The 16,836-nt window shown below is 51.1% G+C and overlaps 1 protein-coding gene across 7 annotated transcripts in view; it reads right to left on the minus strand.

Moving 5' to 3' along the window:
* Chi (LIM domain-binding protein 2 Chi) overlaps window positions 1–16,836 on the minus strand; it is a 167,478-nt gene that overhangs the window by 23,603 nt on the left and 127,039 nt on the right. For 5 of the 7 annotated variants that reach the window (XM_025299981.1, XM_025299979.1, XM_025299977.1 and 2 more), the window contains one exon: window positions 3,886–3,979. In XM_025299981.1, the coding sequence (XP_025155766.1) occupies window positions 3,886–3,979 (94 nt within the window). The remainder of the gene's footprint in view (window positions 1–3,885; window positions 3,980–16,836) is intronic. The other 2 variants (XM_025299982.1, XM_025299980.1) reach the window with 1 other exon arrangement.

Consider the following 16,836-nt stretch of genomic DNA (forward strand, 5'->3'; position numbering starts at 1 on the left):
GCGGTTCGATTCTGACCTTTTCTTTCTCCCGTCGTCGCAACGATCGATGCGGTCCACATGTATACATGCGTATATATTGATATGTACGTTCGCGCCGGCTCTCTCTCTCTCTCTCTCTCTCTCTCCCCCCCCCTCTCTCTCTCTCTCTTTCATATATGCTCGCACCAGCGAAATATAATTCGCACACGCCCAGTCCCCTGTGCCGCCGTGCGAGAATGACCAAAGAGAGAAAAGCGGAATTTCAGCCGAATAGCAGCCCCTCTCGCGCGCGCTCTTTGCCTCCCCTCCTCTCTCTCTCTCTCTCTCTCTCTCTCTCTCTCTCTCTCTCTCTCTCTCTCTCTCTCTCTCTCTCTCTCTCTCTCTCTCTCTCTCTCTCTCTCCCTCTTCTCCTTCTCGCGCATTCTCTTTCTCTCACCGAGATGATTGTTGCACGGGTATATTCCCGAACACGGTTAGGGAAAAATGTGTCCCTTTCCATTACGAAACGCGACCTCGTAGGTGGTTTTCAGGCGCGGCCGGACCGGCCTGTGACTTATGCGTTCGCGATTGCAAGCAGTGCGACCGGCGAATATTTCCAAAACGGTCGGATCATATCGAAAAATCCTTTTATCTCGGGAACATGTGTGTGTGTGTGTGTGTGTGTGTGTGTGTGTGAGCGCGCCTGTGTGTATGCATGCGTGTACTCCTGCAAGATGGAAGAGAAAAGCTCCGATGTTTTTTTCCGCACCGTGAAACGCACAACTCGAAATATTCTCGACGCGCGTTCGGGAGCTTCGAAAATAGGAAGCCGCTCGATGCGGCGGCTTTTAGTGCTTTTAGTGCGTGGTAATAACAATAACAACAGTGGTGATGATAATGATACACACGATAACGAGATTAGGAATTTGGAGAAAAAAGGCACGCGAGGCACGCGAGAATGAAGGAAATGCGGGGACTCGTCGCGTAAAGTTTTCAAGTTTCCGCAAAACTCGCGGAACGAAGGGCGACAAGGGGTAAGTACACGCGAAAGTTTTCCCCTACACGTTGACACGTGTAGCGGGAGCTCGATCGCGCGTTGACAGCTCGCCGCCACTCCAACTCTCTTTCTCTCTCTCTCTCTCTCTCTCTCTCTCTCTCTCTCTCTCTCTCTCTCTCTCTCTCGTTGCTGCCGCGCGCGTCGCTAACGACGGAAACCGAGGAACTTATTCGTACGAATCGTTGTACGGGTCGCTTATCGAAGACCTCCCAGGGAAGAAGACCGGTTGTCCATCCGCGCGGCTCCGAAGATTAATGAACGCCTGTACTAGGAGCGGAGGCTCATTAGAACGCATTAACCCCGAGTACTTTCTTCTTTTTTTTTTTCACGTTGCTTCATCCTAATGACACATCGACCGCTATCCCCCGTGAAATATCAAGCTTCGAAAAGGAATGGTGATTGCCGGCTTGCGCCGTAAATCGCATGCGCGTCGTCGTAATCGTCGTCGTCGTCGTCGTCGTCGTCGTCGTCGTCGTCGGGAGAATAATCTCCAAGACGTTTGCGCGCGTAGTAGTTACGGACTGTCTTATGAATAATCATGCAGATAGCAACGACAAAGCTACTCGAGCCTAACGGCTTCTACTGAGAACCACTTGTGAACGCCTCCGTTGTATTCGTCAGTTTTGTCAAGGATGCCGCGGCGAACGTACGCAGGAGGAGCCTAGGCTAAAAGGAAGAATAGAAGAATCAAATAAAGAGAGATAAAAAACTGCAATCTTTTGATCAAAAGTTATCACAGAGAGTGTGTTATGTCTTCTCTGCTCTCAACAACAATTTTATCGTAAATATGTCACGGGGCGGCTTACCGTTTGCTAAACCCGCTGTTGTATTCGCCATATCTCGCGAACGTGCCGCGATTGAACAGACGTCGCCGACTATAATTTGACTTTATAAATACTTCCCGCAACAATCGAGCGTGAGCCTGCGAAACGCGCGTGGCGCGACGGAACTGCCATTTTCGCTCGCGGGTCCGCGGGACCGATTTTACTCCGACGGTGCAAACTGAAATCGAGTGCGACGAACGCGACGACATGTGTGTACGCGTGAACAATAATAATAATAATAATAATAACGCATTCCCTGGATCGTATCTTATCGCCATTATCGCGGTTTTCTCAGAAGCAGCCGGTTTATCTGCCGGCGGTGTATGTGGGCCAGATAATTTCATAATGTGGCGCAGCCGAGAGCGCACGACTTCGGAGGAAAAAGACTTCCCGCGTCCGGGCCCATTTCGCGCGGAAGTATTTCCATTTCGCGTAAATAGCTTGTCGCTCACTCCCGCTCCACTTTTCGCCGGCGGGGGAGAATTACAAAATCTAATCAGGACAGCCGCGCAGCACCGTAGTCGCTTCGATTCACGCGCGTTTTTTTCGCATTCCGTGCGCGTCGCAGCGCGCGAGAGAGCCGCGGAAGACGTAAAAACGTCCTCCGCGAGAGTCCGCTATTCCGAGACGTGTCCGTCGATTTATGGAAACAAGGTTTAACGTGCAGCAGCCGAGTCTAATTATTGTCTCCGATTAGCGAGACATGGCGCTGTCGATTGAGACATTGAGACAAAGAGAGAGAGAGAGAGAGAGAGAGACGCGAAATTGAAGAAACGGAAAATATTTTCCACTCGTGCGCACAGTGAATATATATTAAATATTAATCAAGTATTATTCAAATACTTTCCGCCGTTTCAAGATTCGAGTCGCCTTGGCCGCGATGAAATGGTGCGCAACATTGCCGTTAAAAATTAGAATATGTTAATAAACATGATTCCAGAACCTTCAGCTCCAAACGCGCTTTTTTACATAGATATCAGTGACGGAAACGCGGGGGAGACCCTCTCCCTCTGACGCTGACTTTACGATCGCGCGAGTCTTTTCGCGAGCGAAAATTGGAGGAGAGCAGCGGCGCCGGCGGTGAGAGACCGATCGGGGAGAAGGGGGAGACGATTTAGCGAACGCAATTAAACAAAACGACGCACAATAACCTTTATCAAAATATAACGACATTCCGAATTGCGATAAATAGCGCGTTCGATTAAGCATACCGTAAATTTCGTCGCGCTGACCACGGCATGTGACGCCGCGGATATTATTTTTTTTCGAGCGTTTCAAAGGGATATTTATTTTTGTGATTTCATCGGGAAAAAGATATCCCACTTGTTTACGCGATATCGGAAAATTGGTAAAACCGTCCTGTAATAATTATGCAAGATAACCCGACCCGGGGAGGGGGGAGGTTATCTCGCGTATCTCGCGGAATATACCTCTCGAACGAAATGTGTTTTCCCGCCACTCTCTCTCTCTCTTTCTCTCTCTCTCTCTGTCCCATTTTCTCTCTTGTCCGCGCGACCAAAGTGCCACGAAAATCTGATCAAATCGTGTGCTCTTCTGCGCGGGCGGATCGCCGATATGTCTGCGAGTTTCTAAATATTCTTTCACAGCGCGCCATACTATTTATATATTATCTCATCCGGCTGATAACGAGAACTCATTTCGCGAAGTCACGATGCATCTTTACGATACGCTCATAGACACGCCGCTCTATTATCGCTGATAGAGCTCGAGCGTGCGGCGTACTTTTACGGAACGCCAGGGGAACCCCAACAGGCTCTGTCGCGGGGAAAAATTCGCAAATAAGATCACGCGCGAGGCACCCGCTTCACAAGCGAGATGCGGCTCGATCGCATCGCATCGCACCGCATCGCATCGCTCGCTCAACGCGACAACCCGCGATGGGACAAACGCAGGGGATGGTAAAAAGTGTCGCGCGGCCGACCGCACTCGACCGCGGCGTTCGATGCGCGCAAATATACGGTACATATACGAGAGGGCAAACAACGCGGCACGGTAGGCAGAAAATGAATTCGAAAGTGTACTCACCTCGGTGCGCTGCTGCAACCTCTTGTTCAACTCGTACAGCCTGTAGTCCGGTTGGCTGAAGTACGGAGTATGCCTCCTGGGGACAGGTAACGATCTGTCAGATCAGACCGATCGGTCATGTTAGGTGTGCTGTGTGCGTGTGTGTATATGTGTGTGCACAGTGTTACTCTCGTGTGCACCGCGTGTTTCATACATGCAACATCCATCCCGTCGCGTCGCGCCCCGTCCCGTCCCGCCCCGCCCCGCCCTCCGACCGGCACACACACACACACCCATCCACCACGTCGGTCGGGTCGCGCGCGTCGCGTCGTGTCACTTTGCACGAATTTTCGTAAGGTGCCCCGAGGGGCACCGACATGCACTACCGGCTCTCTCGGGTCGAGTCCGCACGAGCTCGGACGTGGCACAGATTCGCGAGATGTAGTTTACGACTTTCACCGAGCGATCGCTCGCGCGATCCTTCTTCACGCACCAGGCGAGCGCGAGCGCGAGCGCGTTCGAAAGATACGCGCTTATCGGGCGAAGGGCTCGGCGCGACGATTACTGATCTCTAAAGCCGCTTTGCCGCATTCCCACAGTGTCGCGAGCAAGTAGTACAGTTGTACTTAATTCTCGTTCGAGCGATCGGGCCTCTTTTTCTTCGAGTCCGTCAAAGAACGAGTTGAGATCGCGCCGAATCCGTCTTTTCATTTCACCTCGGCGCAACACGAAGCTCACGCTGTGCACACACGAAAATAACACATATGTTCATACCTTATATAATATAAATAATATTGGCTAATCTAATTTCACTCACATGCGAGCGAACTTGCGGCATCGAAAGTTCAATTTTATCGTCGACAAAGTCGAATTTTCTTGTTGTTGTATTGTGAATTTTCCCCTTCATCGACTTGGGTGAGGAGTCGCGAGTCGGAGAATCTCCGATGCTGCAAGTACGCGACGATTGGTCTACGGCGGCGCGCTGACGTAATGTACGTACGTCTCGCCGGCCGGAGAAAATGATCTCTCGGCGCAATTATCTCCGTATCCGCGCGGCGGATGTTGGCCGTAACGAATGCAAAGTTCCCAAAAGCGAGCAACAGGGAGAGAGGATAAGTCACCGGGATCGTCATTACCGCGGGACGCATAATTAAAATGCCATTAAACCATCTTTCTTGTGCCGTAAATGCGAGACGCCGGCCAAGAATACGTCCCGAAATAAGGATTGCCTCCCGACGCGCTGTTCTATGACCACCCTTTATCGCGTAATCATTAATCCTCACCGGAGACTCTTTGTCGGAGTCGAAAAAACTGAACACGATCGATATTTATAGAATATTCGAATGACGAATGTCTCTCTCTCTCTCTCGCTCTCTCTCCCTCTCTCTCTCTCTCTCTCTCTCTCGTGACGTATCACGTTGTTACGTTAATACCTTGTCGCGCGCTATCGATGAAAACGTTATGGCTATTAATGGCACGTCGAGACTGAACTTTGGATCTCGCGCGATCTTGTGCGACGCACGCGACAGCATGCCCCGTGAAAATGCCCGATAGCATTAATCGCGTAGCAGTCGTCGCAGCGTTCTAATTGAATGAGAGAGCCGATTACATTAACAACGAGACATCGTCGCGGCGCACAGCGACGGTAAAAGATACGAGACGACGCGGCGGAGAGAGAACCAATCGGAAGAGGATCGCACGGGGGGATCGATCGATCGATCGACCAAGAGAGCTGCCGCTCGGCATCGATCTCCGTTTCTTACGAAATCACCAGTCTGAATTAGAATTGTAGATATCCTCGTATAATTGCGCTGTTAGGATGAATTTCTAAACGGGCTTCTCGACTCGAGCCATCGAGAGTCGCTCAAACATAAGTATAACTCAAATATTCAGGCATATAGAATGTCGGTATATAAAATCCTCGCTGTGTCCGGCCGCGGTCGGTCTCGAAGCGCGAATATATTCCACGAAGAAAAATATCGTATCATTCCACCGTCAAGAAACACGATTGCTTAGTTTACCCCGGCTTCGAGCAATGCTTATTTTCAACAATGAATATTCTCTCGATAATTCCTCACGTATACTCTCCTCACACAAATGTGTCCGTTATCAAATTTCCAATTTACGTTGCAAAATAATGCGAATTACCGGCACTTCGAGGGCCACTCGAAATTCCCGAATATTCAATCAACCCGGACATTTCCGGATATTCGAGTTCATTTCCCCATTCTGACGTAAAAATCACCGCCGTGGAAGTATTTTTCGAGCGTCCGCACGCGTACATATGTATGACGCTCCCTCGTTGACTTAGTGCGATCGCTCGCCGGGAGAGAGAGAGAGGGAGAGAGAGAGAGAGAGAGAGAGAGGGAGAGAGAGAGAGAGAGAGAGAGAGAGAGAGAGAGAGAGAGAGAGAGCTCCAAGGTAGGCAGGCGCGTTTTAATAAAGTTTCGACCTAGCTGCTCCGAGCGAGCGAGCGAAATTAACCGCGAGCGTGAAGACTTTTAAAACCGACTTCTAATAGCGTGTGCGAACGCGATCGTCCTTTCCAACGACGACAACGACAACGACGACGACGACGGGAGTTTGGTCGCTCAGCTGTTTGTTGAAATAACGTTACGCCAAAACCAATAATGACGCGAAGGTCGTCGTATTTACGCTGTCAGTTGGATTGCCGGCGATCAACCGGACGGCAATATTTTGATATTGGCCGCGAATCAATTACCGGCGATATCGAGCGTTATTACACGGCTGATCCAATTTTCAAGAATTAGCCTGTACAATGACGAGCTAATAGAGCGCCTGGTAAATGCAAATTTATTTTTCTGTCTTTCCTTTCCGTACGACTCGAACGCACGTTTGTCCGATAATACGCATCCGTCGGCAGGCACCATATACGGATCGTCGGCAGTCCGTTTGGCAAAGCGATTAATCGTCGAACCGAATCCTGATCGACCCGCCAAATCACGAGGATGTGATTTCGGTCTTGCGGCAAGTCGACTCGGGCAAAAGTCCACAGTATCCGTCGCCGCGTTTGTTTCGACGTGATATCACTGCATATTAATACTCTTGCGTATCAATCTTCAGAGTGAGAGAGGGAGAGGGAGAGGGAGAGGGGGAGAGAGAGAGAGAGAGGGAGAAGGGACGCGCGTGCGCGCGCGCGCGACGCTGCATGTAATGAATAAATGATATTCACGTAAAGTTTAGGTGCTTCAGCCGGCGGCTCTCAAATCATCGAGGATCAGACCTCTCGGCTGTTGCGGGCCGTGCAGCGCGCAACGGCAGTTGGTTAACCGGTGGGTAATTAACGTCGAATTGATAATATTTAGTACTCGAAATGCCTGAGCCGGCACGGTGCCGCGCGCGTATTCGCGCCCCCGAGGCCGGACGAGCGATCATTAAGAAGCGAACGCGCCGTGTGGTGATTAATAACAAGAGTAACGCAGAATATCCCAGTAACAGAGAGGGAGAGGGGGGGAGAGAGAGAGAGAGAGAGAGAGAGAGAGAGAGAGAGAGAGAGAGAGAGAGAGAGAGAGAGAGAGAGAGAGAGTTGAGCGCGCCCGCGCTTCCGCCAATGAATTTCAGGACCGTTCGACCGGCGATCGATACGACGTTTAGCACGTTGCATATTCTCGTCCCGCGGCGGTTTAGCGCGGTGCACGAATCACAGGACGCGCATAATACGTCGCTCCGTGGCGACGACGGGTAAACGAAAGAAGAGCGAGTACGAGGGATCAATCGAGTTTTCGGAGGAAGAAAAGCTTTATCGCTGCACGTCGCGAGCGCGACGTTGCGGCGGAAAAGGACCGACACTTCGACCAGTCGGTCGGAATATAATGATTGCGCTAAATTAATTCCACCGCTAAATTACTTCGCTAATGAGAAATCGATTCTTCCCTCGCGGATATCTTTCGCTCGTGAGCGTCCAAATTTCTCAAATGTAGCGTAATCAGAGATATCTTCAAACATCACGATCGATATCGCGAGGAGCCAGGGAAGGAACGGGGCAAGAGAGACGGTGAGAAAGACGAGCGAGCGGCGCTCGCGAAAACTCCGCGCGACGTCGAGTTGAGTTCGGCGAAAGTTTCGCCCGCGGAATAATGCAACTTCGCAAGTTGCATCCCGGCGAGAGCGAGACGCACGATGCTCGTAGGATCGCCCGTTTTTCTCGCCTAAGGTCAAGAAGAGATCCACCTTCATGTGGCACGCGAGGTTGTGGACTTTACCCCCGAACTCGCGACGCCGACCTTGATGTTACATGTGTCGCTGTTTCTTCCATGTATTGGCCGGCGTTGCAAAATCGTTATGCTAATTATAACGAGCTTGGTTGCGATATTATACGCGCGCGCGCGCGTGCGTGCGTGCGGGAGGAAAAGAGAGAGGGAAGAGAGAGAGGGGGGGGAGAGAGAGAGAGAGAGAGAGAGAGACGGAGACACAGATATCGCGATAATGCGGAATAATAATTACGCGAATTGTTAGCTTCGCGTGCGCGCACGTGCACGAGTGAGAGACCAACGGCGGGCGCAACTGACGCCGCGAAGGAGCAAATTAGAGCTTATATTTCGATCCTGTAGAATATCACGCGACAAAGTGCTCTCCGCGGTCTGTATCTTTCCAGCAGATTGTTGTTATCGCCGGCGTGAGCAGCGTTATCGTCGCTGAAACATCCGGTGCCGTAACGCTTATCGCGTGACGAAAGAACGACGGTTCCTTCTGCCGCGATGCGGTGATTTGCTGAATGCAATTTTAACCGGGCCGCAGAGCTCCGGCGCGCTGCCGAACACGCACGTTCGGAACCCGAAGCCCGGAGTTTCGTCGGGAGAAGCGGCCTTCACGAGATAAGACGGTTCTTATGACGAGTCTCCTCGTGTTCAGCACAATCGATAAGATAATTCGGCCGAACGCAGAGATTTCGGTCGAGTTCCGTATCGCGAGGATGCGTCAAAGGCTGAGCGCGCTGACGGACAGACGGATAACTGTCGTCGAATGTTAAAACCCGTTCATCCCGTCTAGGGAGGCAAGTCTCTCCCCAAGTCCTTGGCGACTTGGTCTGAAATTTCGTTCGCGGATCGAGAGAAGATATTACCGATAATCGATCGTACAAAAACCGACAAGATCGACGTGAGATCGTGGGAGAAGGAATAATTACGAACAAACGCGGCAGACGCGAGGGAGGAAGTTCGTCGTGATTTTCTTTCTTCACGCACGAGAAAATACGCCGTCCCAAGATCGATCGCGCTAGAAAGAACTTGGACTTTCTCGTCTCGGGAGAATCGACGCCATGGGACCTCGCCGACGCGTCACCGTCGCACGTGCGCGCGAGCGTGTGTGTGCGTGTGTGTGTGTGGGGCAAATTTACCAGGGGTGGGTCGAGGACTCAAGGGTTGCAAGGGTAACCCAGTGTCGTGTACGGTTTACCAGGGAGTGACGAGACGAGCGTGGACGAGCGAGCCTTTCGTCCTGTACGATATATAACGCTCGATCAGAAGAGCGACCGCTCGACACGACAAAGTATGTGTATGTGAGCGACTATTCCGCTCGTTAAGACAAGGGAAAGCACGTATCGGACGAAAAGCTTCTCGCGAGATCGATCATATTACTTTGATGTCGAATATATATATATATATATATATATATATATATATATATATTCGACATCACTTTTTTCGAGGTACCTCCTGACAGGTAGAACATTGGCGGAAAAAAGTGCACGATCAACTATACGAAAATTTGAGTGAATTCCTTGCAGCATTCCAAGAACTTTTTGTCTTCTGCAATTTCCCCCCAAACCCCACCATTCTCGAGTAAAAAATTCAGAAAGTTTGAAAATTTCAATTTTGGAGGCTGAATAAGTGAAATTAGTTTGCGTTATAAAAAAAATGCTTCAGACAAAAGTTTCATTTTTTTTTTTACGTAGAATCGATTGCCGATGTGAAAAATAGGGGTTCCCATTTAAGAAAAAAAAGTTGACCTTGAATGACCTTGAACCCTTCACCCGAGGTCAAAATTGTTGATGGCATCGAATGTCCCTCTTAGAACTGAGCAACATTTGTCTGACATTTTTTTCTGGAAAATATCATCCTCGAATTTTATTCAGCCGGCCGGATTAAAATGGGACACCCTGTATATATATATATATATATATACACTCGTATATATATTTCAATAATTTATTTTCCTTAACACGAATTGCTTTCGTTGTCTTGTCATAAAAAATTAAGTAATGTCGAGCAATTCGTTTAGAAATAATTAAATTTCCTCTTTATACATCTCAAGCAGCCGTCTGCTTCATCCGCCACCGTCGTCGTTATTGTGTGTGGTTGTCATTGTCGGCTCGAGTCGAAGGACACATATCGGAGGATTAATTCGAGGAGGGTCGCGACCTCTCGTTGCGTCGACTTATCGCGACCATGACGCGGTAAACGACGTGCGGCGTTTGACGAATCGAAGACGCTGCAGACGGAATTGAATCGCGCTAATTTAACCTGATAACGTGATTTCACGCGAGGCACGTAGCGGCAGTCGTGCAATAACTCACTCTCTCTCTCTCTCTCTCTCTCTCTCTCTCTCTCTCTCTCTCTCTCTCTCTCTCTCTCTCTCTCTCTCTCTCTCTCTCTCTTCCTCCCCTGCTGGCGGAGCGCGCATGTAACGGCCGGCTTTTCATTCAAGACGAGATGCGCGATCAAACTAATTAATTCGTCGCACGGCACACCACGGCCCGATCGCGAGAGCTGTCAAAATTTTTGCGTCCTCTCCGCCGCCCTCTTCGCACTCCCGCTCTTTCTCCAGACCCGAAGAATCGTGACAGATCATTTCGCCGATACGGAACTAATCCGCCTGAATGAAAAACTAGCGGCCTGCACGCGCACGCGCTCGCGAGCCGGCACGCGGCTCGGAATTTTGTTCAAGGCTGAGTCCTTAAAAATAACGAGACTCCCGAGGCGGGTTCATTAATCCTTTCCACGCGCGACTTTTTCCCAGATGTGGCCCGCGATTATTTCTACGCTTTGCAGTTTTTTCCGTGCTTCCGTGCTTTAAATGCATCTTACGAAATATACATTAATTCGTCTCTCTCGTGTAAGAACGGCGTGCACAAATCGTCCGAGACGTTCTCTCTCTCTCTCTCTCTCTCTCTCTCTCTCTCTCTCTCTCTCTCTCTCTCTCTCTCTCTCTCTCTCTCTCTCTCTCTCTCTCTCTCTCTCTTTCTCTCACGACTCACGACCAAGGACTCTGCGCACGCAAGCTTGATTAGAGAACGAAGTTTTCTCCGACTGACCGGCTCAAAACGAATTTCTTCTCGCTGCTTCCACGCATCTAATATCGCTGCACCGCATCGCGAATATTCGTGGCTCGTGGGTATCGTAAGATATCGCCGTTAACCGGGCGACTCTCTGATCGACTTCTCAGGGAGCTGTCGCGCCCGATCGAGCGTAATAATATTCGGGTAGACGCGCGAGCGACATCCGGCTTTTCCGTGCGTTTTCCGCCCGGATGACACTCGATAAAAATACGACGAATTCGCGACTTTCGTTGCAGCAAAATTTCGCGTTACGTCGATTCCGCACGCGCGCGCGCGCGCGCCTTCGTTAAAACAATATCTCCGTATCTTTTCCGAACGATAAGACCCGTATAGAGACGGGCATAATTTATCGTCAGTTACGAAAATAACAATCGGCGCGAGTATCGATCAGCGATGCTGCGGTTATCCAGCGCGACAATTCGTTCCCGTCGATACTCGGTTACGACACACCGACACGAGTAGAGTTACATCCGACAAATCCACGACCTTTCTCCCGAAAGTTTAGACGTGCTTCCGGCTTCCCAGGAATCTGTTTACATCTCGCGACGCAATGACGTATCGGCTTGTAAGACGCGCAACGATGGATCGCTATTTTCTTTCCCCAGAGTTTGCGAGTCGCGGAGTAACAACACATTCTCTCTCATCGAGGCGGGCGCACGCCCCGATACATAGCTGCGAGAGCGCAGCACGCGTCACTTGAAATTCGTAATGACCGTCGCGAGTAATCGTCAGCGAAGCAACACGGAGTAACTCGCTCCTCGTGCGCCGCCGCCGCCGCCGCCGCCGCCGCCGCTTTTTCGTTCTCATCCGAGTTCTCTTCCCACTTGGCTACTTGGCCACTTATATCGACCACACCACCAACCGCCGCGGCGTGCTCGAAACGGTTAGCCGCGTGCAATTTCTCTGCAGTTAAGCACGTAAGACGCGCTCCACGTGCTCGTGCCGGAAGCGACGCCGGCGGTGGCGGTGGCGGTGGCGGTGGCCGACGTGGCCGATATCCCGTCGGAGTCCGCGGGATTTGCAAACAGGTCGCCGTGGGTGGCTTCGCCCGTTATTAAGCCGCGGGAGTTAATGGCTTTAGTTTAGTTCGCGTGGCTAATGGGCGTCCCGACGCGCCGCACCGCGCCGCGCCGTTGGGAATCAGCTGACCGGCCAGCTGGCCGGCGCGGCGCGGTTCGACACCGGCCGCGCGGAACCGCCATCGGTTGAGAGCCGTCGCTTGCAGGGGTCTCAGATTGGGTTAGCAAAGGGCGCAGTTGGAGCGAGGGGGTGGCGCGGCGCCGAGGGACGAGAAGTACGCTGCGCGCGCGAGAGGGGAGAGAGTAAGAGAAACAGCGAGTAGGGGGACGGGAGGTGGCTGGAGGGGGGCAGCAGGAGGGTGTTATTAGGGGTTGCTCATGGGGTGGCAGTACGATCAATGCCAGAGAGTCATGCTATCCCCCAACCCCTCTTCCGAAGTCTATATATAGCGCGGCTACACACATATAGGGAAGTTCGCACGTAGAGACACAACGAGTGTGCCGAGAGCCCCGTGTTGTACGAGTATGCGCACGTATGAGAGTGTACGCGTGCACACCGAGGGTTAGTCTATGTGGGATATACTACTTTATTGAACAGAGAAAGACAGACAGACAGAGAGAGAGAGAGAGAGAGAGAGAGAGAGAAGGGGAGAGGAAAGTGAGAGAAGAGGGAAGAATGAAACGCGCGAAGCGCGTAAACGCACTGTGTGTGAACGGAGATATTTTGAATTCGCTCTCTCTCTCTCTCTCTCTCGTGCTCGGGGCATTATCCAGCGCGCGGCGTGTTCCGCGTGTTGTTCGCAAGTTCAACGGCAGGTTACCGGCAACGACGACCGCGTGCGCGTCGGTCTCCATTGATGAGCGCGAATTGTTCCGCGTAATAATGTCCTAGCGACGATATTTCGCGACCGTGCGCACCGCTTCGACGATTACCAGGCTTTTGAGCGAGCGGAGTGGGATATGTATATATGTATGTATATATATATATGTGTGTATATATATATATATATATATATATATATGTACGTTGAGGCGGGACTCGCCTCGAAATTAATCGGAGACTAAGGAGGTAACTAATCAAAGTTCGCGTTTGTTTATTTGCGCCTCCGCTCGTAACTTCAGCGAGATGTCGTCCGCAAGGTTTGCGTCGGAAGAAAAAAAGGAAAGATGTTTCTCTCTCGGTTTCCCTCGCCCGTGCTCGGACGGCCCTCGGCCGCGAGTTGCCGGCCAAAGCGCAGCGTTTGGGGTAAGATAGCTGCGCGAAGAAGATGGCAGTTTGCGTCTTAATCCAGGATTGATAAAATTTTACTCTCTTGAATCCGATTCTTTCGCAGTCAATTTTAAAGAACTCAAGCGCAACTGGGAAGGAACTTAACTTTCCAATTTTTAAGAACAAAAACTTTGTTTAAGGCGAGGCGTCGCCAGCGCCGGCCGGTATAGCCTCTATCTTTGCTTTAGAATCTAAAAGAATCATTCGAGGCATTTTCGTCGCCATTGACAACACAGACCGAGGAGAATAGCGTTCCGCTAACTACTGGATCGATAATATAATTTTGTCTTTTTGAAGGGGGAATGAAAAATCTGATTGTATGTCGCGGATAGAACGTTGAGTCAATCAGGGGAAAGAAGCGCGACATTTTGCGCGCAACGCTACGAGGCACTCGCGCAAACGAGCGCGTATAATGCGCTTTAAAGTGAGGCAACGCGTGTGATGCGCAATCTGCATGTCATAAGGATAATAATGGCAAAAGGCTCGGACGAGCTCGTTCGAGGATATTATCGTATCGTGAGCTTTAGCGCACAAATATAAGCGTTCTAACCGTCGAAGGACGGCGCGACGCATTCGCTATTAACGAACCTTTCGTATTGATCGAAGAGAGACGGTTCTGCCAAATCTGAAATCGCGTCGTCACTGTTGCGGTTATTCAAGAGAGGATATCTCCGTCTCTGTCCCTCTCTCTTTCCCTCGCTCGTCCACATGTGCGCGGATACACACACGTACACGTATCTGTCGTAATAGCGGGGATGATAACGTAGATATATCGGCGCACGTGTATGAATTATATGTATTCTCATCAAATAGCCGTATAGGACAGCTAGACGGTACAACAGACACAACGCTTGGCAACGATTTATGGCAGTTGATGCGAGGAATCTGTAACCCAGCGCTGGAATTAATTTTTTATTACAATAGCAACCCCCCCCCCTCCTTCACGTGACGCGGTTTGTAAACCTCGAAAACGATATTTTTAAACGCAAGCCGTACACCGGAGCAGTTTATAAACATTAAATTACTCGTATTCACTCATATTCCACGAGGGAGAATTACACTCTCCGCAGCGTGGTGATTGGTCAGAGTTGCTTCCGAATCGCTTCGCTCGAGAATCAAAGTCGAAATCGCGGAATTCATCTTCCCGCGCTTGGGGAAGGCAAGCCGATCGATTTTCCGATAGCCCGCAACATTAATTGATAAGAGAGGGAGAAAGAGAAACGACCGACCGGTCATCGGAAGCGGGACGGTCTCAGCTTTCGAATGCAATTTGCCCCACGTCGCTACGACTTTTCTGAGCGGAGTTATCGACGAGTGGCGAATCCTTTGACAGGGACCGAGGAGGCCCGCGGACAATGTTGCGCGCCGCTCCTTTTCGTCGAGCGCGTCGCCGCCGCTCGCGAAGGGAGAGGTGTCAAGTCCGCCGCGCGTGAACGTACTACAATGTAGTGCGCGCGCCGCCGCCGTCGCCGCCGTCGCCGCCGCCGCCGCCGCCGCCGCCGCCGCCGCCGCCGCCGGCAAAGGACCGCGCGCGGTAGGAAAACTTCGGACTTTGCGCATTCGTATCTCCGTGAAAAGTCGACGTAGAAACGTGAAACAAACGCCATTCTTCTCGGTATTTTGTGCCGCACGTGCCTACGCTGGTCACGTGTGCTCTTGTCATGACACGTGTACGCGACGATTGTAACACGCGGTACACACAATGCAATACGGAGCGATACTACACTTCAATACGAAAATAGAGATCGTAGGAAATCTTTGGCGTCATCAAGTGCGAGACTCCACACTTGTGTACTCGGTGCAAAGATGGTCGCATGCGGAGATGTCTCCTCGTATAAAACCATCCATCTCGATATCTCGTAAGAAACTCGCAATATTACGAGAAAGCTGGATTGTTAAAAAGATGCTTCGTAATAACGCTTCCGAGAGTAATAACGAAGGAAGTTTGTGCAAAATCTTAATAAAAATACTTGGGAGCGCCGTTGTTGTCTACTGCGGAGATTCTATGGATGGATTGTCAGCGCAAGTGATTGAAGAAAGACTTGATGAGAACTTCTGTGGCTCCAAAGGCTCCAATGTTACGAGCGTTATTACGAGACGATTGTTCGGAATTGTTTAATGTCCAATTACCTCGATGTCCCGCCTGCATTTAATCTCTATTCTTAATTACAATAAGCGACGTATTAATTATAAAACCTACTCAATTGCACAGGCGGAGAATATACGATAAGCAAACATTAAACGACCGAATCGAGATTAATGGATCAATATAATTAACGTGTCGATTTAACGGCGAATTCTCTTCCTTTACGATCTCTTTGTATAATTACACATCATCCTATAGATATTTCTTATCCATAGTTGTTCACGACAGATGAAATCTCGCGTATAAAATATATAAGAAACATCGTCATCGTCATTACCGCACAATCACCGGCGTTTGAGAACAAACGTAATCACGACTCGACGAGCGCGTTACAGCAATTCCCAAAGCATCCCCCGATACCTCGGACGACAACCCGAGAGAGGGGGACGAGCGCGCGATAAATAAAATGTCGCGGATCGTGGCGCGATAACGGCGCGAGGGAATCGCGCGCGTGGTCTCGCTCCTCTTAATTACACGCAGAAATTCGTTCGCCGGTCCAGCTCCGGAATAACAGCCGACTCAGCTCTGGCCATCGCCACCGCCGCCGTCGCCGTCGCCGCCGCAGCAGCGGCAGCAGCGACGACCGAGCATGAACTACCTTACACTCTCTCGCAAGGACTTTCCGTCGCTGGCGCAGCAGTAATCGTGCCGCCGCGCCAGCAATTTATCGCTGCCCGTGACGGCGTTTTATCGGCGATATTCGTCGTTTTTTCTACCCGGACCCCGGGTAATTCACCTGGACCCGGCACCGGGCTGTCGCTTCCCCTCCCACGCGGAGAATCGACGAGAAAGAGAAGGAAAAGGAGGAGAAGAACGAGGATGGAGGATGTGAAGCGGTGGAGGTGGTGGAGGAACAGGAGCAGGAGGAGGAGGAGGAGGAAGGAACAGACGATTCTTCCCCAGGCATATTTTCTTGGCACCTCGCGGCGGCCCCCGATGGTTGGCCTGGTCGCCGCAATCCTACTGCAGCCAATAAACCCTCGGCAGAGAGGTCGGTCGGTCGGTCGGTCGGTCGGTCGGTCGGTCGTTCGCGGTCCGTACGGTCCCCGTCGCGCGATTAGGTTCCCCGCAGCTACCGATCGGCTTGACTGACGGATTGACAGACGGACGTGTCGTGGGAAAGGACGAAGAGCGGTCGGCCGATCGAACGGAGAAAACCGCCGCCTCGCTGTTTCACCGGCCATAAAAGAGCAATAATCGCGAGCCGCGCCGGGTTCATTTCGAACTCGGGCATGCTGGC

This window comes from Harpegnathos saltator, unplaced genomic scaffold (genome assembly GCF_003227715.2).
Source record: "Harpegnathos saltator strain DR-91 unplaced genomic scaffold, Hsal_v8.6 scaffold31, whole genome shotgun sequence".
In the NCBI taxonomy this organism is placed as follows: Eukaryota; Metazoa; Arthropoda; class Insecta; order Hymenoptera; family Formicidae; genus Harpegnathos; species Harpegnathos saltator.